General features: G+C 34.4%; 1 protein-coding gene across 14 annotated transcripts in view; it reads left to right on the top strand.

Moving 5' to 3' along the window:
* The window catches only part of ATRX (ATRX chromatin remodeler), a 324331-nt gene that overhangs the window by 97711 nt on the left and 202432 nt on the right, over positions 1–24188 (top strand). For 5 of the 14 annotated variants that reach the window (XM_048213853.2, XM_026480116.4, XM_048213850.2 and 2 more), the window contains 4 exons: positions 3372–3481; positions 5291–5358; positions 5660–8745; positions 20853–20925. In XM_048213853.2, coding sequence (XP_048069810.1) covers positions 3372–3481; positions 5291–5358; positions 5660–8745; positions 20853–20925 — 3337 coding nt within the window. The remainder of the gene's footprint in view (positions 1–3371; positions 3482–5290; positions 5359–5659; positions 8746–20852; positions 20926–24188) is intronic. The other 9 variants (XM_048213854.2, XM_048213847.2, XM_048213851.2 and 6 more) reach the window with 3 other exon arrangements.

Genomic DNA, 24188 nt, shown 5'->3' with positions numbered 1-24188 from the left:
CTTTTGTTTTTGATTTTAGCCATTCTGACAGGTGTGAGGTGATATCTCATTGTATTTATCATTTGCATTTCCCTGATAATGAGTGATGTTGAGCATCTTTTCATGTGTTTGTTGGCCACCTGGATGTCGTCTTTGGAGAAATGTCTGTTCATGTCCTCTGCCAATTTTTTAATTGGAGTATTCATTTTTTGGGTGTTGGGTTTTATAAGTTCTTTATATGTTTTGGATACTAACCCTTTATCAGATGTCATTTGCAAATATCTTCTCCCATTCTGTAGGTTTCCTTTTAGTTTTGTTGATTGTTTCTTTCACTATGCAGAAGCCTTTTATTTTGATGTAGTCCCAAGAGTTTATTTTTCTTTTATTTCCCTTGCCTCAGGAGACATATCTAGAAAAGTGTTGTGATGGCGGATGGCAGGTACATTACTGCCTGTGCTTTCTTCTAGGATTTTTTGAAAATTTAACTTGAATTAGCCAACGTATAGTATATCATTAGTTTTTTGATGTAATGTTCAGTGTTTCATTAGTTGCATATAACACCCACTTTGGATTTTTTTTTATTAAAGGTTTTATTTTTAAGTAATCTCGATACCCAACATGGGGCTCAAACTCACAATCCTGAGATCATGAATCGCACGCTCCACTGACAGAGCGAACTATGTGTCCCTCTTCTAAGATTTTTATAGTTTTAGGTCTCACATTTAGGTGTTTAATCCATTTTTTGTTTATTTTTGTGTATGGTGAAAGAAAGTGGTCCAGTTTCATTCTTTTGCATGTAGCTATCAAGGTTTCCCAATATCATTTGTTGAAGAGACTGTCATTTTCTCACTGGAGATAGTCTTATCTTGCTTTGTCAACGATTGACCATATAATTATGGGCTTATTTCTGGGTTTTCTATTCTCTTCTATTGATCTATGTGTCTGTTTTTGTGCCAGTACCATACTGTTTTGATTACTACAGCTTTGTAAATAATTTAAGTCTGGAATTGTGATACCTTCAGTTTTGCTTTTCATTTTCAAGATTGCTTTGGCTATTTGGGGTCTTTTGTGGTTCCGTGCAAATTTTAGGATAGTTTGTTCAAGCTCTGTGAAAAATGCTGTACCATGGTATTTTGATAGGGATTGCATTAAATGTGTAGATTGCTTTAAGTAATTTTAGACATTTTAACAATATTTGTTCTTCCAATCCATTAGCATGGAATGTCTCCATTTCTTTGTGTCATCTTCAATTGTTATCGTAAATGTTTTATAGAATTTTGTTCTCTTTAAATCTATTAAAATGTGTTGAACTAAGAAGTGAAAATGCCTCTTTTCCATTTATACACTGTTATAACCATTAAGATATTTCATAACTAAAAATAAAAATGTAAAGCATATAGAAACAAGTACATAAAGTAACATTTCACCATTACTTAAGTGAAATATTGGTTCAGTCTTACTTCTCCATTTCCTCCTCCTCCCACCCCTCTAATAATGATTATTTTGAAGGTTCTATGCATGTGTGTGTATTATTTTCATACATGTTTTTATATTTTTCCTATACATGTTTATTTGTAAAGCATTTATTTTTCACTTAAAATATGCAAAGTAGTATCCTGTGTATATCCTTTTGCAACATTTCATATTCAGCACTGCTTTTGAAGTGTGTCCATCACAGTGAATGTACATCTAGTTTTTTATTTTCCACTGTTCTATAGAATTCTGTTATATGAGTAAACCACTGTCCGTTTCCCAAATGGAAGTTATTTCCAATTTTTTGTTTTCAAAGTTTTCTAATTTCCTACTTTGTGCTGCAATGAATATCGTATATATGGTTCTTTGTGCAGATGTGGGAGAAATTCTCCAAAGGATCACCTAGTTTTGTTTAATTTTTGAGTGATATATGTGCAAAAGCTTATAGAAGATGCTTAATATTTATTATGTTAATATTGGATGAGCATTCATATTCTAGCTTTTATCTTATTAGTATATTTTAATGCAATCATTGTTTGAAATGAAGTACACTGTGTATTTGTTTCTGTTAAAACAAATACAGAATATATTAATACTCAAGATCAAACACTAATGTAGGACAGTATGATATAAAATATTAGCAACTTATATAGTGAATCTTCAAATTCTCTATATTGTCTGGAAAAGTATGATGGTACCCTTAAAACTTGGTTAAACTTTTTTTTTGACTTCTGCAAATAAGAATATTTGTGATAATGTTTGAGTCCATGGTGATTTGGACCTAAAGAGTAAAAAAAAAAAAAAGAAAGAAAGAAAGAAAATTGAGAGGTGGGAAATGTGTGTATTGTTTTGTCTTTTATTTAGAGATATAGTTTATTCTTTTAATTATTTCCTTTTTATTTGTGAATGCAGGCATTTTCATTGGCTGGTTTGGAATCATAATCTATCATCTTATATCAAGATCTTGGTTGCACACCAGAATCATCTGTAAAACTAAAAAATGTCTAGGAGATTCTCATTTAGTGGTTTAGGGGTGGGAATGGCTGTCTCTGCTTTTAAAAAGTTTCTTCAGATGATTCTGATGTTCACCTCAGATTGTGAAGCACTGCTCTAAGCAGAACTAGGGATGAGAGTGAGGCGGGAGAGGTTTCCTCTTTGTTGCATTGCGTTATCTTCAGTCTGTTTTCCTGCAGACACTGTGGAATGGGGCTCTACCATCCCCCTCCTCCAAGTCATTCTCAGGTTTTGATGCCAAGATAGATAGATAAACCTGCATGTCTTATTTGTCCTTAATTGGAAATAGCAGACAGTGCTAATATGGAGTAGATAGTGAAATAGACGACAGGTTAATGGGGATTATGGATAGTATTGAGGTAAATCTGAGGTAAGAAATCAATAATTTAAAATTATCAGGTTTTCACATACCATATTGGAAGAGTCTGTGCAGACATTTTCATTTTGAGTATAAAAAAATTAATGGCATATACCTAACTTTTAAGTATAAGGATGCAAAAGACTGTTCCACATATGTCACTTGCTTCCCCATTCTTTAAGAACTGATAATTTATTTGCAGAGCAATAGCAAAATGAAAAAGAACTCTTGCCACCTATTTTTAGAACTTTTCTTATGGAGTCTCTTCATGTTTTATCAAGTTGTGAGAAATAGGATTTGCATCTGTAAAAGGAAACAGGATTTGTAGTTCTGGAATTTGCCAAGGTGCTCATGTTTTTAGTAAGTCCGTAAAATTATTAGCCTTTTGTATCCAAAATGTCACTTTTCTAAGGATTATGAAGTATTTAATTTCTAATGTGAAAATTGCAAAATGCTGACTAAAGTAAATATCTTTTTTTATGTGTGTGTGTGTGTGTGTGTGTGTGTGTGTGTGTATGTCTGAATAATGGTCACTCCTTTCTCCTAGAAGATGGGCTTCATGGGATTGTGAGCTGCACAGCTTGTGGACAGCAGGTCAATCATTTTCAAAAAGATTCCATTTATAGACATCCTTCACTGCAAGTACTTATTTGTAAGGTATGTAATGATCTGTTTATAATTCATTCCACAAATATTTGAATTTTTACTATGTGTTAGACATTTGGCTTACAGTGTCAGACTTTTGGTTCATAGTGATGAAGAAGATGGACATGGTCTCTGTCTTTGGAGGGCTTATATTGTAATGAGGAGGACAGACATTACAAAAAGCCCAGTAAGTGCCATGATAGGGGAAATACTGTGTACTATGGGAACACACAGGAAACCTGTGTACTTTGGAGTTGGGTAGGGGGGCTTTATAATGGAGATGATATAAGCTGATATCTGAACTATAAATAGGAATTAGCCTGGTGAAGTGGGATTGGCTCAGCATATTCTAAGCAGAGGCAGTATGGTATTCAAAGGCTGGTAAGTGAAGCAGAGCATGGTGTGAAGAGTATACGTGTGTGCAGATGTATGTTTTATAACCTTCCCTCTTATGTATTCTAATTACCCAAATCTAAACTCTCCACCTGGGACAGAGTTTTGACGTAAGTTGGTGATGATAGAATTAAAAATGCTTCATATGTGTTGAAGATCGTTTTAACAGTCTGTGTATACTCTTTTATTAGTAATACCTTGGAGTTAATTTTAAATATCTATATCAAGGTTATGATTTCCCTAACTCATTACTGCTAAGATTAATTCTGTGTTAGTTTGTTTCCCAACAAAATGCCTCCTTGAAATGCAGTTCTAGGTCTTTTTTTTTTAAAGATGTTATTTATTTATCTGAGAGAGAGAGAGAGAGGCACAAGTGGGGAGGAAGATCAGAGAGAGAGGGAGAGGCAGACTCCCCGCTGAGCAGAGAGCCAGATGCAGGGCTGCATCTCACTACCCCGAAATCATGACCTGAGCTGAAGGCAGACACTTAACCGACTGAGCCACTCAGGCACCCCTCTAGGTCTTTTATTATATGAGTTTTTGATATAGACCCACTTAAGTGGATTAAATTTACTTTTTCCTTTAGCAATTTGTGTCCCTCTGTTCCTTGAATTCAGTTCAGTCAGGAGCCTATTTAGGGGGACATGTTGTAGCTTCTAGTTTTAAAATGGGATAGCTGAGTTTCATATTGCTGGATTTTAATGTGCGTTTCCTTTCTCTTTTCTAATAGATATAATTGTTTTTTTCCAAGGGCCAGTCTGTTGAGCCAGCCCATTTTGGTGATCAGTACCTTTCATCACTGGGCATGGAATCTTCACTTTCTCCAGATTAGTGAAAATGAATTTAAAGTCAATCAGATTTGGATTTGAATACCAGCTTTGTCTGTTACCTAGTTGTATGACTTGAGGAGATTTACTTATGTATTAGCCTTTTCTCTCAAATTGGGTGTAATACTTCCTATCTTGCATAATGTTTTGAGATTGAAAGAGAATGTAGCTTAATGTAGGATAATGTTGTTTAGCTGTACACATAGCAGCTGTTTATGTATGAAGGCTATTGAATTCATTAAGTAGCAGCAACATCTAATACATCTTTATGTAGAGGTTTAGTAGCTAGTCGTATGAAATCAGAAACTTGCTTTACCAAAATTTTTTATAAACTTTATATAAGGAATTAGTGGTATTTGATGGTATGGAATCTATTTCAAGGGATTAATTTATTGAGGTATTCCTATGTCTGGAAAATACTAGTATTGGGTAGTGCAGTGGTTTTGCTTTGATTTTGTAAAACACACACACACACACACACACACACACACACACACACATTCCCTTTACTTTTTTAATGACTTAAAAATAAAGTTTTTGTCTTTTATGAATGTTATCCATTTTGAATATAAAATTTCCCCTTCCCCTTTTGTTTTAATAGAATTGCTTTAAATATTACATGAGTGATGATATTAGCCGTGACTCTGATGGAATGGATGAACAATGTAGGTAGGTAATAAATCAAGATGAACTAAAATTCAGTATTGTCTACTTTTTTGGGGAAAATTCTTAGATATTATGTTTTTAGATCCATTTTTTTCTAGTATTGTCATTAATGTCTTTAATGGAAGGTTATTCTTTTCCACAAAACCTTAGGTTTATATCTGTTTTAAGTTTCCAGTGAAGAATAAGCAGATGACCCAAATTACTGTTAAAATTCCTGGCAGGAAAATTTAAATTGCTTTAATAATGAAAAAATTTAGAGTGAGTTTCATTTTAGAATAATATTTCCATCTTTTAATAATTTCAGGTGGTGCGCAGAAGGTGGAAACTTGATTTGTTGCGACTTTTGCCATAATGCCTTCTGCAAGAAATGCATTCTGCGCAACCTTGGTCGAAAGGAGCTCTCTACAATAATGGATGAAAACAACCAGTGGTATTGCTACATATGTCACCCAGAACCTTTGTTGGACTTGGTCACTGCATGTAATAGCGTATTTGAAAATTTAGAACAGTTGTTGCAACAAAATAAGAAGAAGATAAAAGTTGACAATGAAAAGAGTAATAAAGTATATGACCATACACCCAGATTTTCTCCAAAGAAAAATAGTTCCAGTTGTAATGGAGAAGAAAAGAAATTAGATGATTCATGTTCTGGTTCAGTAACCTACTCTTATTCAGCACTAATTGTGCCCAAAGAGATGATTAAGAAGGCAAAAAAACTGATTGAGACCACAACTAACATGAACTCCAGTTACATCAAGTTTTTGAAGCAGGCAGCAGATAATTCAGAAACCAATTCTGCTACAAAGTTACGCCAGCTTAAGGCTTTTAAATCTGTGTTAGCTGATATCAAGAAAGCTCATCTTGCATTAGAAGAAGATTTGAATTCAGAGATTCGAGCTTTGGATGCTGTAAACAAAGAGAAAAATACCAAAGAGCATAAGGTCATAGATGCTAAGTCTGAAACAAAAGTACGAAAAGGAGAAAAACCCTGTGCTTTAGAAAGAAAAGATATTTCAAAATCAGAAGTTAAACTGGCAAGAAAGCAGGTGGATAGTGAGCACATGGATCAGAGTATTACAGTACAGGAACAAAGAGCAAATAAAAGCGCCAGTGGTGAACATAAGAAATCTGATAAAAAAGAAGAACCTCAGTATGAACCTGCTAACACTTCCGAAGATTTAGACATGGATATTGTTTCTGTTCCTTCCTCAGTTCCAGAAGACATTTTTGAGAATCTTGAGACAGCTATGGAAGTTCAGAGTTCAGCAGATAATCAGGGAGATGGCAATAGTGGAACTGAGCAAGAACTGGAGAGTTCTTCTGTAAAATTAAATATTACTTCAAAAGACAACAGAAGAGGTATTAAGTCAAAAACTACAGCTAAAGTAACAAAAGAATTATATGTTAAACTCACCCCTGTTTCCCTTTCTAATTCTCCAATTAAAGGTGCTGATTGTCAGGAAGTACCACAAGACAAAGATGGCTATAAAAGTTCTGGTCTGAACCCCAAGCCAGAGAACTGTGGACTTGGACAGGAAAAGAATGATAATGAGCATTTGTTTGAAAGTGAAGTTCCATTACTTTCAGAAGAATCTGATCTCCGAAGATCTCCACGTGTAAAGACTACTCCCTTGAGGCGACAGACAGAAACCAATCCTGCAACATCTAATTCAGATGAAGAAAGTAATGAAACAGTTAGGGAGAAACAAAAACTATCAGTTCCAATGAGAAAAAAGGATAAGCGGAATTCTTCTGACAGTGCTATAGATAATCCTAAACCTAATAAATTGCCTAAATCTAAGCAGTCAGAGATTGTGGATCAGAATTCAGATTCTGATGAAATGTTAGCAATCCTCAAAGAGGTATCCAGGATGAGTCACAGTTCTTCTTCAGATACTGATATTAATGAAACTCATACAAATCACGAGAAGACTTTATATGATTTAAAGAGTCAAACAGGGAAAGATGATAAAGGAAAACGGAAACGAAAAAGTTCTACTTCTGGCTCAGATTATGATATTAAAAAAGGTAAATCAGCTAAAAGGTCTATAATTTCTAAAAAGAAACGACAAAACCAGTCTGAATCTTCCAATTATGACTCAGAATTAGAAAAAGAGATAAAGAGCATGAGTAAAATTGGGGCTGCCAGAACAACCAAAAAAAGAGTTCCAAATAAAGAAGATTATGATTCTTCTGAAGATGAAAAACACAGAAAAAAGGGAATGGATAATCAAGGGCAGAAAAATGTGAAGACTGCACAAGAAGGATCATCTGATGATGCTGAAAGGAAACAAGAGAGAGAGAATTTCTCTTCAGTAGAAGGCCCAGTTGATAAAGACAGGACCAACATGGACTTAAGAGATCGAATCTCTAAGAAGCAGCAGTCAGGTGTTTCTTCTGATGGTGCTGATAAGCTGCCTTCAGGGAAAGAGGAGAGTTCTAATTCTCCAGAAGACAAAAAGGTTGCTGAAACTAAAGAAAAGAGTAAGCACTTGAAAACCAAATCGAGTAAGAAAGTACAGGCTGGCTTATCTGACATTGCTGAGAATTTCCCAAAGAAAGAGCAGAGTGATGAATCATCTGAAGATGATAAAAAGCAGAGCAAAAAGGGAACTGAAGTAAAAGAAAAGAAAACTACAGACTTGAAGAAAAATGTAATTAAGATAGAACAACAGTATGAATCATCATCTGATAGCACCGAGAAATTACCGGAGGGAGAAGAAATTTCTCGTTTTCCTAAAGGCATGAAACAAAATAAGAATGACACGACTCATGGAGAAAAGAAAAGTAAAAAAATAAAAGATAAAACTTCTAAAAAGAAGGATGAAGTATCCGATAATGCTGAGAAATTACAGGGAAAAAGAGATAGTTGTGATTCTTCGGAAGATAAAAGGAGTAAGAATGGGGCATCCGGTAGAGTGAAGAAAAGATGCAACTTGCCTGAAAAGAGTTCAAGGAAGAAACAAGATTGTTCGTCATCTGATACTGAGAAATACTCCATGAAAGAAGATGGTTGTGATTCTTCTGATAAGAGACTGAAAAGAATAGAACTGAGGGAAAGAAGAAATTTAAATTCAAAGAGAAATACCAAGGAAATACATAGTGGCTCATCATCTTCTGATGGTGAGGAAAGTTCTGAAGATAATAAAAAGCTGAAGAAACAGAGAACTTCAGCTAAAAAGAAGACAGTCAGTGTCAAGGAGAAAATGAGAAACTCCCTAAGAACAAGCACTAAAAGGAAGCAAGCTGATATTACATCATCATCATCTTCTGATATAGGAGATGATGATCAGAATTCTGTGGGCGAGGGGAGCAGTGATGAGCAGAAAATTAAGCCTGTGACTGAAAATTTAGTGCTGTCTTCACATACTGGATTTTGCCAATCTTCAGGTATGCAAAAATAAATAAATTCATAATTTATGCTTTTACCCTTTTGAATAACTACATTGTTTAATTTTCCCTGAAGCCAGTCAAATGCAAGGTTACTATTTAGGAAAAAGCTCTTTAAAAATTCTTGAAAGATTTACTAAAAAGCCTTCATTTATTTTTATGCCATCATTGGAAGGTATTTCAAATATTGTTAGTATTCTATATCAGATATGCCAGGTTTGTTGGGTAGGTAATAGAATTTCTTTACCAAAGTTTAGTGTTTTTTTCTGGAGTAATAAACAGTAGTTTATGAAGGAAAATCAGACCTGTGCCAGTAGTTCAGTAGGTATATATTCATGTATTGGAGATGTGTGCTTGGTGCTGGTATAGCATAGTGTGTGGAAGTTTTAACTGCCTTGCCATGCATATGACTTTTTGTGTAATCTCTGTGCCCAGTGTGGGGCTCGAACTCAAAACCCCAAGATCAAGAGTTGCATGCTCTTCCAACTGAGCCAGGCAGGCATCCTTGCATATGACTTTTTAAATTGGACAGATTAACTTTGTGTCCAGTGAAATTCTCTGAGAACTTTAAATTTACATCATTAAACCCACTGCTGATGCTTGTCAATTTTTTCTAATCACATGAACAGACATTCTATCTATAACAATAACAAAATAAAAGAAAAATCAAGAAGTAGATGAATTACCTTACTCTGAGGAGATAGAGAACTAGGACAATTAGGGTTTGGGTCAGTTAGTCAGTCAGTGATACCCCCCCCAAAAAAAGAGTTATAAAAATAATTTTTAATCACTATTGCAGTTCTTAAAAATCAGTTGTATAATACATGTACATATGTCACTTGAGTTGTCTTTTTTTTTTAAGTTAGTAAACCTGTCAGTTAACCAGGGACATGATAAACATTCATTTATTTAAAAAATTTATTTATTTATATTCCAACTCCAGCTTGGTTGTTTATTTATTTCTTTAAATTTTAATTCCAGGAAGTGTAACATACACTGTTATATTAGTTTCAGGTGTATAATATAGTGGCTCAGCAACTCTATACGTTACTCAGTGCTCATCACAAGTGTACTCTTAATCCCCTTCACCTATTTCACCCATCTCCTCCTTCCCTTTTGGTAACCATCAATTTGTTCTCTCTAGTTAACAGCCTGTTATTTTGTGCTTGTCTTTTTTCTTTGTTCATTTGTTTTGTTTCTTAAATTCTACATATGAGTGAAACATAAGTATTTGTCTTTCTCTGACTTATTTAGCATTGTTCTCTCATGATCCATCCATGTTGTTGCAGACAGTAAGATTTCATTCTTTTTGTGGCTGAGTAATTGTCCATTGTATATATACATACCACATCTTTATCCATCTGTTTTTGGACATTTGAGTTGCTTCTGTAATTTGGCTATGTAAATAATGCTATAATAAACTTTATAGGGGTGCTTATATCTTCATGAATTAGTGTTTTTCTCTTCTTTGGATAAATGCTAGTGGAATTACTGGATCATATGGTAATTTTGTTTTTAATTTTTGAGGAATGTTCATATTGGGTTCCACAGTGGCTGCACCAGTTCGCATACTCACCAACAGATTCCTTTTTCTCTACATCCTCACCAACACTTTTTATTTCTTGTGTCTTTGATTTCAGCCATTCTGACAGGTGTGAGATGATATCTCATTGTGGTTTGGATTTGCATTTTCCTGATGATGAGTGATGTTGAGCATCTTTTCATGTGTCTATTGGCCAGCTTGATGTCTTCTTTGGAAAAATGCCTGTTTATGTCTTTTGTCCATTTTTAATTGGATTATTTGTGGGTTTTTTTTTGGTGTTGAGTTGTGTTAAGTTTTTTATGTATTGTGGATACTAATCCTTTATTGGATATATTGTTTGCAAGTATCTTCTCCCATTCTGTAGGTTGTCTTTTAGTTTTGTTGATTGTTTCCTTTACTGTGCAGAAGCATTTTATTTTGATGTAGTCCCAATAGTTTATTTTTGCTTTTCTTTCCCTTGCCTCAGAAGACATATCTAGAAAAATGTTGCTATGGTAGATGTCAGGGAAATTACTGCTTATGCTCTCTCCTAGGATTTTTATGTTTTCAGGTTTCACATTTAGGTCTTTAAACCATTTTGAATTTATTTTTGTGTGTGATGTAAGAAAGTGGTCCACTTTCATTCTTTTGCATGTTGCTGTCCAGTTTTCTCAACACCATTTGTTGAAGAGACTATCTTTTTCCTAGTGCATATTCTTGCCCTTGTTGAAAAAGTTTGTTGAAAATTCATTGACTGTATAATGTTGAGTTTAATTCTGGGCTTTCTATCCTGTTCTATTGATCTATGTGTCTGTTATTGTGCCACTACCATACTGTTTTGATTACTACAGCTTTGTAGTATATCTTGAAATCTGGGATTGTGATACCTCAAGTTTTGCTCTTCTTTTTTGAGATTGCTTTGGCTATTCAGAATGTTTTGTTTTTCTATACAAATGTTAAGATTATTTGTTCCAGTTATGTGAAAAATGCTGTTGGTATTTTGATAGGGATTGCATTAAATCTGTAGATTGCTTTGGGTAGTAGGGATATTTAACAGTATTTGTTCTCCCAGGCCATGAGCATGGAATATCTTTCCATTTGTTTGTGTCATCTTCAGTTTCTTTCATCAGCGTTTTATCGTTTTCAAAGTACAGTTCTTTCACCTCCTTGGTTAACTTTTATTCCTAGGTATTTTATTATTTTTGGTACAGTTGTCAGTGGGACAGTTTTCTTAATTTGTAATTCATTATTAGTGACATTTGTACATCATTATTAGTGTATAGAAGTGCAGTGGTTTTCTGTACATTGATTTTGTATCATGTGACCTTACTGAATTCATCTATCAGTTCTAGTAGTTTTTTGGTAGAGTCTTTAGGGTTTTCTATATATGGTATTGTGTCATCCACAAGTAATGAAAGTTTTAGTACTTCCTTACCAATTTGGATGCCTTTTATTTGTTTTTTTTGTCTGATGACTGTGGTTAGGACTTCCAGTACCTTGTTGAATAAAAGTGGTTTGAGTGGACATCCTTGTCTTGTTTTTGACGTTAGGGGAAAGGCTCTCAGTGAACTCCATGGTGAACATGGAGTATGACATTAGCTGTGAGTTTTTCATATATGGCCATTATCATGTTGTGGTATGGTCCTTCTAAACGTACTCTGTTGAGAGTTTTGATCATGAATGGATTTTATACTTTGTCAAATGCTTTTTATGCATCTATTGAAATGATCATTGATCATATGTTTCTTATCCTTTCTCTTATTGCTGTGACATATCACATTGGTTGATTTGCAAATATTGAACCACCCTTGCAGCCCAGGAATAAATCCTACCTGATCATGTGAATGATTTTTTTAATGTATTGTTGGATTCTGTTTGCTAGTATTTTGTGGAGGATTTTTGTATCTGTGTTTTTCAGAGATACTGGCCCCCGTTCTCTTTTCTAGGGATGTCTTTATCTGTTTTTTTTTTTTTTAAATCAGGGTAATGCTGGCCTTGTAGAGTGAATTTGGAAACTTTCATTCATCTTCCGTTTTTTTGAATAATTTGAGAAGATTCTTCTTAAAATATTTAGTAGAATTCACCTGTGAAGCCACGTGGTTCTGGACTTTGGTTTGTTGGGAGTTTTTTGATTACTGTTTCAATTTCACTGTTGGCAGTTTATCTGTTCAAATGTTCAATTTCTTTACGATGAAGTTTTGGGAGGTTATATGTTTCTAGAAATTTATCCATTTTTCTATTTTGTTCAATTTGTTAACATATAATTTTTCATAATATTCTCTTACAATCCTTTTTATTTCTGTGGTGTCCATTGTTATCTCTCCTCTTTCATTTTTGATTTTATTTGAATCCTCATTTTTTTGATGTGTCTGGATAAAAGTTTATCAGTCTTGTTGATTTTTTTCAAAGAACCACCTTCTGGTTTCATCGATCCATTTTTTTAAATTTGTGTTTTGTTTATTTATGCTCTGAACTTTATTATTTCTTCCTCCCAGAAGTTTTGGGTTTCATTTGTTCTTCCTTTTGTGGCTTCTTTAGGTGTAATGTTATGTTGTTTATTTGAGTTTTTTCTTCTTAAGGTAGGCCTGTTATGTTATATATAAACTTCCCTGATAGAATAGCTTTTGCTGCATGCCAAAGATTTTAGAGCATTGTGGTTTCATTTTCATTTGTCTCCTTGCATTTTTTTTATTTCCTCTTTGATATCTTGGTTGACACATTCATTGTTTAGTAGTGTGTATTTAACCTCCATGTATTTGTGTTCTTCCACATTTTTTCTTGTGGTTGACTTCATAGCATTGTGGTTGGAAAAGATGCATGGTATGACTTTGATCTTTTTGAATTTGTTAAGATTTGTTTTGTGGCCTAACATGTGATCTAGTCTGGAGAATGTTCCATGTGCACATGCAAAGAATTATGTTCTCTTTTAGGATGGAATGTTTTGAATATATATATTAGATCCATCTGGTCCAATATGTCCTTCAAAGCTACTGTTTTCATGTTGGTTTCTGTTTGAATGTTGTAAGCAGGGAGTTAAAGTTCTCTGCAATTATTATCTTACTATTGATTACTTTCTTTGTTATTAGCTGTTTTATGTTTTTGGGTGTTCCAGTGTTGGGTTCATAAACATTTATGGTTGTTATACCTTCTTTTTGGGTTGTACTGTTTATGATTATATGGTATCCTTCTTTGTCTCTTGTTACAATCTTTGTTTTAAAGTCTGTTTTTCCATTACATGTATTGCTGCTACCTGGCTTTCTTTTTACATCTGTTTGCATGGTAAATGTTTTTCCATCCCTTCACTTTATGTCTTTATATCAGAAGTGAGTTTCTTGTTGTTATCATATAGATGGGTCTTGCTTTCTTATCTATTCAGTCACTCTGTGGTTTTTGATTGGAGCATTTAGTCCATTTACATTCAAAGTAATTATTGGTAGGCATGTATTGCCATTTTGTTACTTGTTTTATGGTTTTGTGGTTTTTTTTTTTCTGTTCCTTTCTTTTCTTGCTCTCTTCTCTCATTGTTTGCTGGCTTTGTTAGATATGCTTGGATTCCTTTCTCTTTATTTTCTTGCATATCAGTTGTTTTTGATTTGTGGTTGTCTTATATAAAACATCTTCTGCATGTAACGGTCTATATTAAGTTAATGGTTACTTAAGTTTGAATCCATTCTAAAAGCACTAAATTTTTACCCCTCCGCTCCATGTTTTAGCTATATGATATCCTACTTTATTTCCTTTTATTTTGTGAATCCCTGTGAATCCCTTAACTGATTTTTATTGATATACTTAATTTTACTGCTTTAGTGCTACCTACTTTTCTTACTCCTATTTATGGTGTTACCTTTCCACTCAGAGAATCCCCTTTAATATTTCTTGTACAGTTGGTTTAGTTATGATGAATTCCTTTAACTTTATTTGTCTGAAACTCTTTATCTTTCTATTCTGAATGATTATCTTTTTGGAGAGAGTATTCTTGGTTGCAGTTTTGTTTTCCTTCAGTGCTTTGAATATATCATGCCAGTCTCTTCTGGCCTGCAAAATTTCTTCTGAAAAATCTGCTCATATCTTTATGGAGTTTCCTTTACATGTACCTGTTTTCTTTTCTCCGGTTCCTTTTAAAATTCTTCTTTACCACTACATTTTCCTATTTTTATTACTATGTGTCTTGGTGTGGATCTTCTTGGGTTGATGTTATTGGGGGCTCTTCATGCCTCCTGAATTTGGATGTATGTTTCCCTCCCCAGATTTCGGAAGTTTTCAGCTGTTATTTCTTCAAGTAAATTTTCTGCCCCTTTTTCTTTCTCATGTCTTTCTGGGGTCCTTATAATGTGCCTGTTACCATGCTTGATTGTGTTACCGAGTTCCCTAAGTCTGTTTTCATTTTTTATTATTTTCTTTCTCCCTCTGTTCACCTTGATTGCTTTCCATTACTCTGTCTTGTAGGTCACTGGTCCATTCTTCTACTCCCTCTGCTCTACTATTTATTCCCTCTAGTGTATATTCAATTTTAGTTATTGAGTTCTTCATCTTTGATTGGTTCTTGTTTATGTTTTTTACCTCTTTGTTGGGTATCTCAGTGAGGTTCTCTACTCTTTTCTCAATTCCAGTGAATATCTTTATGACCATTACTTTAAATTCTCCTTTAGACATATTACTTATCTCTGTTTTGTTTAGCTCTCTTGCTGTGATTTTGTCATGTTCTTTCATTTGGAATATATTCCTTTTTCTCCTCATTTTGACCAATTCTCTGTGTCTTTTTCTATGTGTTATCCATGTGCTCTTATAAGTAGTGGTCTTATGAAGAACAGGTCCTGTAGTGCCCTACAGTGCAGTGTCCCCTGTTCACCAGAATCTGACACTTCCGGAATGTCTCCTGTGTTGTTGTACCCTAATTTTATGGCTGAGCCTCATTTGCCTTCATTCCAGTTATCTGCAATGGCTCTGTTTGCCTCTCGTGGGCAGGGTTTGGTCCCTGTGTTGTTATGGGCCAGTCTGGTGTTTGCCTTCGGCTTGAGTTGAGTCACACCAGCCATTTATCAGAAATCCAGTAGCTCGGAACTGCAGGGTGTTCTCCCCATATTGTCTCCTGAGAAGTTATTGTTGGTAGCCTGAGCCTGCCATCAGACCATATGTCTGCCCTCAGCCTGCTGCTGGGCCACAGTTGGACTCATGCGTATGCTTATCTTTCCCTCTGCTCCAGGGCAGGAGTCATTTTGTAGTGGTGCTGGTCACTCTTGGGGCTGTAAGCACACTGCCAGGTTTGTGTCACTTCTTTGGATGGTCCCCTGCCAAGGGTATGTTGGTGGGGCCTGTCTTAAAATGTAGGGGCAGGGTATGTGTGGTGCCAGCAAGGTCGATGTCACTTCCCTGTGGAAGGTGTCTTGCAGCCACCTGAGAAAACTGTTCAGAGTCCAGGCTGGTGCGGAGGGGGTCAGTCTACAGACTGACATAGTGGGTGAGGCATGCTTTTAGCAAGGTATGTGGAGAGTGTTGGTGCTTTGCTGGTTCCTACAGAAATGTGGAGGGAAATGACACCTGCCAGCTTTTTGGTCTTGCAGAAGTCTCCCAATGATCCCTGCCCTTCCAGCACATGCTCTGAGGTTAGTAAAGAAACCATCTTCTCGTATACCCCAGGCCCTTTTCAAACTGCTGTTTGTATGCTGTTGGGGTTGTTTGTTGTGCTGTGTCTTGAGGATGGGGACTCAATTTCCTGTTGCCCCCTGGTTCTTCCAGTGTTGAGCCTGCTGATTTTTAAAATTTAATGTGGGAAGCCCCATCAGTTTTAAGTTCTTGGGAAGTTAGGTCCTTCTGGCTTTCAAAGCCAAATGTTATTGAGATTTGTCTTGGGTCTTCCATGCCTGGAGTGCATAGCTGCGGGTCTGCTCTTCTTCCCTGTATGTGCCCGTGGTATCCTTCCTTTCCTCTGACAGATCCACAGGTCACTTTGGTTCCCACAGCATCTTTGCCCTTTCTACCCTCTTTATTGTGGCCTTGTCTCTACATTTAGCTGTGGAGAGTCTGTTTTGCCAGTCCTCAGATCATTTTCTTTTTTATTTGCACTGTTGTGGCTGTTACGTAGATACAACCATAGGATGAGATGAGCCTGGGATCCTCCTGCTCTGCCATCTTCACCAGAAGTCCACCTGAACTTTATTTTTAAATTTTTATAAAGGAGATTTTAGGTATAAATGTGTTCCCAGCACAGGCAGAATGTTTGAATTTTTCCTTTCATTCCTTAGGTTAGGAGTTTCCATTTATCTCAATTAGGTTTTGTGCAATTAACTTGAATATTGCTTTTTAAATTTTTTATTTATTTTTATTTTTTATTTCTTTAAAAGATTTTGAGAGAGAGAGAGAATCAGGGGGGAGGGGCTGAGGGAGAGGGAGAAGCAGACTCCCTGCTAAGTAGGGAGCCTGACACAGGGCTTCATAACCTGAGCTGAAGGCAGACACTGAGTCACCCAGGCATCCCTGAATATTGCTTTTTAATAAAACTTTACATTCCTTGTATGGAGTGTTATCTGATGAGTTGTTTTGAAAACCAAGTGTGATTTTCATGGCATATTCAGTTTAATGTGTTGCTGTATCAGATGCCTCTGTGGACTTTTAACTACTGTCCCCCAAATTGTTGGGCCCAGTGTGTTTCAGAATTTTCAGCTTTTTGACGTTTAGATAGTATTGATTAGTTAGCATATATTATGTAATAGCCCCAATTGCATGTGAGGCAACACACCCATGCTTAAACAAATTAGTATTTCTGCAGCAAAACGTGTGAACATTCATACTTAAAGGAATAAACAGTTTAGATCAGGTTTTGCTGCCAAATGAACTTTGGCAACAACTTGTAAAACTTAGTTTTTGAGAGCTTTGATTCCAAAATTTCAGCTGACCCTTGAATAATGCAGGGGTTAGGGATGCTCGCCCCTGTTCAGTCAAAAACCCATGACTTTATGACTTCTCAAAAGTCCCATGGCTTTTGACTTCTCAAATACTTAACTCCTAATAGCCTACTGTTGACTGGAAGTCTTACCAATAACATAAATAGTTGATTAACACATATTTTGTATATTTTATATATTATATACTATATTCTTACAATAAAGTAAGCTAGAGAAAAGGAAATAACAAGAAAATCATGAGAGAAAATAGTTATACTGGTGTACTTTAAAAAAAATGCATAAGTGGACCTGAGCAGTTCAAAGTCGTGTTGTTCAAGGCTCAACTATTTGGTAGTATAAGAGATTATTTGTATTCAAAGTAAAATCTGAACTTACTCTGACATCATATCGATGTTTTGTTGTCAGGTTAGTTGGGAAAACTCTTATTAAGGATTAGAGTATAAGAATAATAAATTGTGAGTAGTTACGTGGAGTATTCTCATTGGCAAATTGTAAGCTATTGAAATAATCTTAGACTTTGGAAAACTGGTTTCCATGATTAAACAGCTTCCCCAGTGAAGTCAACATGTTTGATTTCAATTGCTAATTTTCATTTCCCAAAATCTAACTTGATTTGACATATTTGAGAGGTTTCTATGATATACCTCTCATGTTTGGAACTATTAAGACATAGTGTAATAAGTAATATGTATTCATTACATCTTAAGAAGAGATGGCAATGTATGGCAAATATTTGTACGGTGCATTTCCCAATAATTCCTTACCTGATCACTGTGTTCCATTTTGATCATTGTGTTCCATGTAACTTTGTTCTGAAGGATCATTGTGCTGATTAGAAAGTGATCCTTTTTTCACGTATGTATCCACAGAAGCTTTGAGAATTGAGCTCTTCTGCAGATGCCAGTCTTTCAGCTATTTGGTGGGATAAGCCTTGTTGTTTGGATTTTCTTTACCCTGGATAGTTCTTGGAACTGATTACTTTAGATGAAAAAAAGAAGATAATTTTGCTTGGGAATTAACACATCTAAAAATTGGCCTTTGTAAAATTGCCTAAGCAAAAAAGATTATGAAGGGTGTTGAAAACAAGCACTATAAAAAGTACTGTGTTTCAAGATAAGTTTGGGTATGCGCCAATGATAAGTGGCATTCCTTTTTTTTTTAAGATTTTATTTGTCAGAGAGTGCACAAACGGGAGGGGAGGGTGGCAGGCAGGGGGAGAAGCAGACTCCCTGCTGAGCAAGGAGCCCGATGCTGGACTCCATCCCAGGACCCTGGGATCATGACCTGAGCCGAAGGCTTGACTGAGCCACCCAGGCATCCCGATAAGTGGCATTCCTTAATAATTTGTTTGTATGTATATATGATCATAGTATATTTTCCTAATGTGTCCAACTTAATTAAGGGAACAGTATTTTTGAACTTTTAAAATGCCTCCCCTTCTCCCATATATTTAGATGATTCCAGTTTATTCAGCCATAGTTGGGTATCCTGTTAAGAGGTACAATAGTTGGGACTTGAGAATGGCATGAGCAACCAAAATGAAGAACATAGTCCAGGAGATTGCAGTCCAGTGAACAAGATAGACATAGATGAGTCATTATTTAAAAAAATACCACAAGAAACATATAAAACTAAAGTGGGCTGCGTGATAAATAGCAAGTGGGCCACTTAATCTAAATACTAGGAGAAGACTTATAAGAACAGGTAACATTTGAACTCAACTTTGAAGGATATGTCAGGTTTTGAAAAGTGTAGTAGTGGAGTGACGGTAATATTACTAGTAAGATTTCATTTGAAGGTTGGTCTGCTTGAGGTATTTATTGTGAGTTTGGTAGGATATTCTAAGATTTTATTTTTGCCGTTCTGTATTTAGCATATTTCTTTTTTTTTTAAAGATTTTATTTATTTATTTGACAGAAATAGCCAGCGAGAGAGGGAACACAAGCAGGGGGAGTGGGAGAGGAAGAAGCAGGCTCATAGTGGAGGAGCCTGATGTGGGGCTCGATCCCATAACGCCGGGATCACGCCCTGAGCCGAAGGCAGGCACTTAACCACTGTGCCACCCAGGCACCCCTGTATTTAGCGTATTTCTATCCTGAACCTATAGTTGTCAGTGTTCTTTATGGATTTTTTTCCTTCAATATTTTCTCCCTATATTTTATTATAAAGCAATTTTATTTTTTTAAGATTTATTTATTTATTTATTTTAGAGAACAAGAGAGAGCTTGAGCTTGGGGAAGGAGAGGGAGAAAGAGAGAATCTCAAGGAGGTTCCGTGCTCAGCACAGAGCGTGATGCGGGTCTTGATCTCATGACCCTGAGATCATGACCTGAGCCGAAATCAAGAGTCAGACACTTAACTGACTGACCTCCCCAGGTGCCCTCAAAGCAGTTTTAAATATACAGAAAAGGTTCTGTCATTAACATTGTACTGTGTTTACTTTATCACATGTCTCTTTATATATCCTTCTATTTATCCATCAATGTACCTAGTTTTTTTGCCTTTTTAACTCTTCATTTTGAATTAATTATAAATTCACAGGACATTGCAAAAAAAAAAAAAAAAAGAAAAGAAAAGAAAGCCATACAGGGAGGTCTTGAACAATACCCTTCATTCAGTTTTCCCCAATGGTGACATCCTGTATAACTGTAATACAATATCAAAACCAGGAAACTGAAGATTTATTGCAGTTTCACCAGTTTTTCATGCACTGATTTGTTTGTGTGTGTATGTATATGTAAGTATAGTTCAATGCAATTGTTATCACATGTGTAGCTTTGTATAAGCACTGCTACAACCAAGATACTGAACTGTTCCATTACCACAGGGTCCCCTTGTGCTACCCTTATACACATTCCCTTGCTTATCCCCATTCTTAACCCCTGGCAAGTGTTAATTTCATTTTCATCTCTAATTTTATTATTTTGGGGTGGAATCATGAAATGTGTAACCTTTAGAGATTGGCTTTTTTCACTCAATGTAATGCCCTTGAAATCCTTGATGCATTTCAAAATAAATGGTAAACATCAGAATACTACTCCCTAATTAATTCAGCCTATAGAGTATTAATCAGAGGTCAATATATAAGTTTGTTTTTGAGGTAAAATTTACATACAGTGAAATGCACAAATCTTAACCTCTTTAGATTTTAAATCAAAAGATAGAAATGTAGCTTTTTATAAGGAAATCAGTTTTACTATACTTGAATATATCTCTTGGTAATTCTGATCATGACTGCTATACAGATTTAAGTATGTTTTACTTGCTACTACCAAAATATTAATAGCAATTTTGCTATTCTTCAATTTAACAGGATAAATTAGACATCTGTTAACTTTAAACTTAAAATGGATCACTACAAAGCTTATTTCAGCAAGAAAGTTATGGTACGGTGATGCCAAATTGATAAAGACTTGTTACTGGGAAGGATTAGCTTTAAAACTGTTGTATTCTGGGGAGGAACTTTGAAATATATAAAATCCAACTATTGTTTTACTCCTGGCACTTCGTAAATTCCCCATTGTGCTTTCCCTATAAATTCTCTTTACTCATGTTTTGGATCCAGAGTACAGTTTAGAACCCACTAGTTGTTTTGATGTTCGTGGCTTTCAGTTTTATTTTACATGATTTTACTTATATAGATAATTTAAAACTAATTTTAAGTACACTTTTTTCCCCTCAAGGAGATGAAGCCTTATCTAAATCAGTACCTGTCACAGTGGATGATGACGACGACGACAATGATCCTGAGAATAGGTATGATTCCATCTGTAAGGACTTTAAAAAGATTATAACACACCCTAGGCGTGGGCACAAACAGCAGCAACGGAACCGCAAGCCGGTTGTAAAAACCAGGAGTGCCTGCCTTAGAAAGACTCGCTCACAGTCTTCCTGCAAGTTTGAAAGAAAGGCCAGAAAATGGGCTAAAACTCAGAAACCTTAAGAGAAAGTAAATATAAATATTAACACACCTAGCATAGGGTGTGTTATAAATACAGCACTGTCAATTTTACGTTCCCATGTAAACTGTGATCATTTTTTGAGAATATTTTAATTTCGGCAGATTATTTTATTGATGAAAGTAAATCATATCTCAATAAATTGGTGACAACAGACATCTCTCTCCTCAATATTTGATTATTGTTTTAATTGCCATCTAATATGGTGGTCCGATTTATTAAGACCCATTCAAAGTGAAGAAAAGGAGATTGCTCTGATATGTAAGATTAAGAAATTATTTTCAAAATAAGTATCAATTTACAAAGTATCCAGACTGATTTGGATTTTAACCATTTTTCAAATAAAATAGATAGTATGATAGTATTACCTTTAATAAGACTTAAACAGTAGATTAGAAGTAAACAGTATAGCCTTTACAGATTCACTTGACTTAAGGGATGGCTGGGAGAAGAAGAAAGTGCAGAGATACACCCATATCCTATGGGTGAAGAATGAAGAATAATGAAAATGTATTAAAGAATATAACCCTATTTTTTTAACCTGTCTTTTAAATCCTTCCTGAAGTGTAGTATATCCCACACTCATAATCTTCAACAAGATCGTGTGGTGTAGTAGGTAGAATTTTAGAATAATGGGGATAAGAATATCTGATTTCTAGTTCTAACTTCTTTAATGTGTGATTGTGCGCAAGTGACTTAACTACTTTGCCAAAATTTTCTGATTTCTAAAATGAAAGGGTTGGATGAAATTTTCCCTGATTAATTCTAACACATTATCAATGATAGACTTGATGGTTTTACTAAAGAACACTATATTAACCATCCATTTATTCCTAATTGTAAGTTTTAAGATTAAGAAAACATGAAAATATGCATGTAATTTTTGTGTCATAATTTTGTAGGAAATTAACTTTGAGTTAGTAAATGCTGTGGGCCTGTTAGTCTAGCTCAGTTTTCTGTATCTTGTTGATGCTTATAGGGCTCTCTGTTTCTAAGATCAGCATCCTTCTAATAGGAGAATGTTTTTATTAAGGTAAATGAACAATTTTATTTTGTACTTTTAAGTAGAGATTATTCATGGGCACAGTGATTCAGATGCTGCTTACCTACTTATTTTTCTTTATTAAAAATATATGTATCCAATTTTATGAGATGGGGTGGGGTCCAGAATGGATTGATAAAGGCATACATTTTATTCATCAGCAATTTTTATAGTACATGATCTTAGCAAGATTATGAAAGCATTTTAAAAATTTCTTTTAAAGTGCTTTAATTCCTCTTTACTTATTTAGACTACTAATTTCTTTTCCTGTAAACCATGAGGACTCAAATGTTATTAAAAGGCTAGTAATGTTTAAAACATGCTATATTCTAATTTAACTATATAAGTGATGAACCTTAATCTCATATTTAGCCACCAAATGAGAGTGTCATTGAGGTATGATAATTTTATATCTGTGTTAGAACTTGTCAAAATATGAATATCATTTTCATTTTTTAAGTTGTTTGATTATATCTCTCTGTAACTGGCAAGTATTTTATTGGAAGGTATATTTAATTCCATCTCGTATTTGTGATTAAAAAAATATAACCCTGTTCAGTACTTTTGAGAAGAATTGAATTTTATCTTGAACATGTTTTTCTTTATACTTATTTCAGTGTGCCTTTATAAAATATATCATTAATAACTTGTTTCGTTTTCAACATACCAAAGAGGTATCTAATACCCATGATGGGCATATATACCTTCTGGAACTATTTTAGCATAGATGATGTATTTGAGCATATTTGAATATGCACTAAGCAACTTTTAAAAATTTATTTGTGGGTCATAATTAAGTTTTAGAATTATTTTTACCAATTTCACATTTTTGAGTAGGATGTATTTTAGTACACAGCATATTGTAATTGTGTGTAAATTTGTACACAATTGTGTAATTGTGTATAAATTGTGTATACATTTCATATGCTTTGACTTTTTAGCAATGTTGTTAATACATTTTCAGTGTTGACATTTATGGAGAGGTAAATAGTGTATTAATACCAATGCTTTAAGTATTTGGATGCAATAAATTTCTATGAAACTTTTTTCTTGTTCAAGCATTTAATTTTAATTATAATGCATCTTTTCATGAAAGTTGAAAGAATTTGTTAAAATCAAGATATGGAGGGTAGTTTGTAGCCAAAGAAGTTTTGATATTTCTGATATTGAGGAAGTAAATACTTTATAATTCCCTAAACAGATATACTTATATATGACATATATACTTATATATATTTATGGGAAGGTTTTACAGTGGACTTCACTACTGTTTCTATCTATTCTATTTTTAAAGCTATGATAGTTTTTGAGGTCATTTAAAAGACTTAGCCATGTCCTGAATATTTTAGTAGGTTTGAATATATAAATTTGTTATTTTGGCATACTGTTATGTGGCATCATTCATATTTGAAAGTCAAGGTATGCTATTGTGAGATAGAGTGGTCTAACTTATAAATTAATTTCTGTTTAATTGCATTTATTTAATAAACAGTGAAAAATATTATAGGTTGACAGTTGAACTTTTTTTTGGTTGACTTTTTTAGAAAAAAATGTAAATAGACTAACTTTATAGTTTGAATTTTGCATAATTGGGAATTAACTTAGAATTTTATAGCTTAGACTTTATGTACTTTTTGAAAGGGAGAATAATATGAAATAGTTTGTCAGGTTATTTAAATTACATATGTAATTTTAAAGTCCGTTATTTGAATTTGCCATTATGTTAATGTTGCCTTTCAAATACTTATTGTGTTTTAAATTGGTTCTTTCATTGAAAAAACATTTATTTATATAATTTTTTATTATAGTTGCATTTTTACAATTAGCTGGCATTGAAAATACATTATGATTCTGTAAAAGGGATGTTTTGACCAAACACTTTCTAATGTCCTATATTTGAATATCTACATTGTGAATTAGCCTAAGTGATGAGATGTTAGTTTGTTCAAGTTTAACAGTGGTAGTGTTGAGGATCATTAAACCGGGCTTATCTTTAGAGGTTGCATACTAAATCAGTG

The sequence above is a fragment of the Ursus arctos genome, chromosome X (assembly GCF_023065955.2).
Source record: "Ursus arctos isolate Adak ecotype North America chromosome X, UrsArc2.0, whole genome shotgun sequence".
NCBI classification, from domain to species: domain Eukaryota; kingdom Metazoa; phylum Chordata; class Mammalia; order Carnivora; family Ursidae; genus Ursus; species Ursus arctos.
The sequence above is the reverse complement of the archived record's forward strand: the minus strand, read 5'-3'. Positions and strand labels throughout refer to the sequence as shown.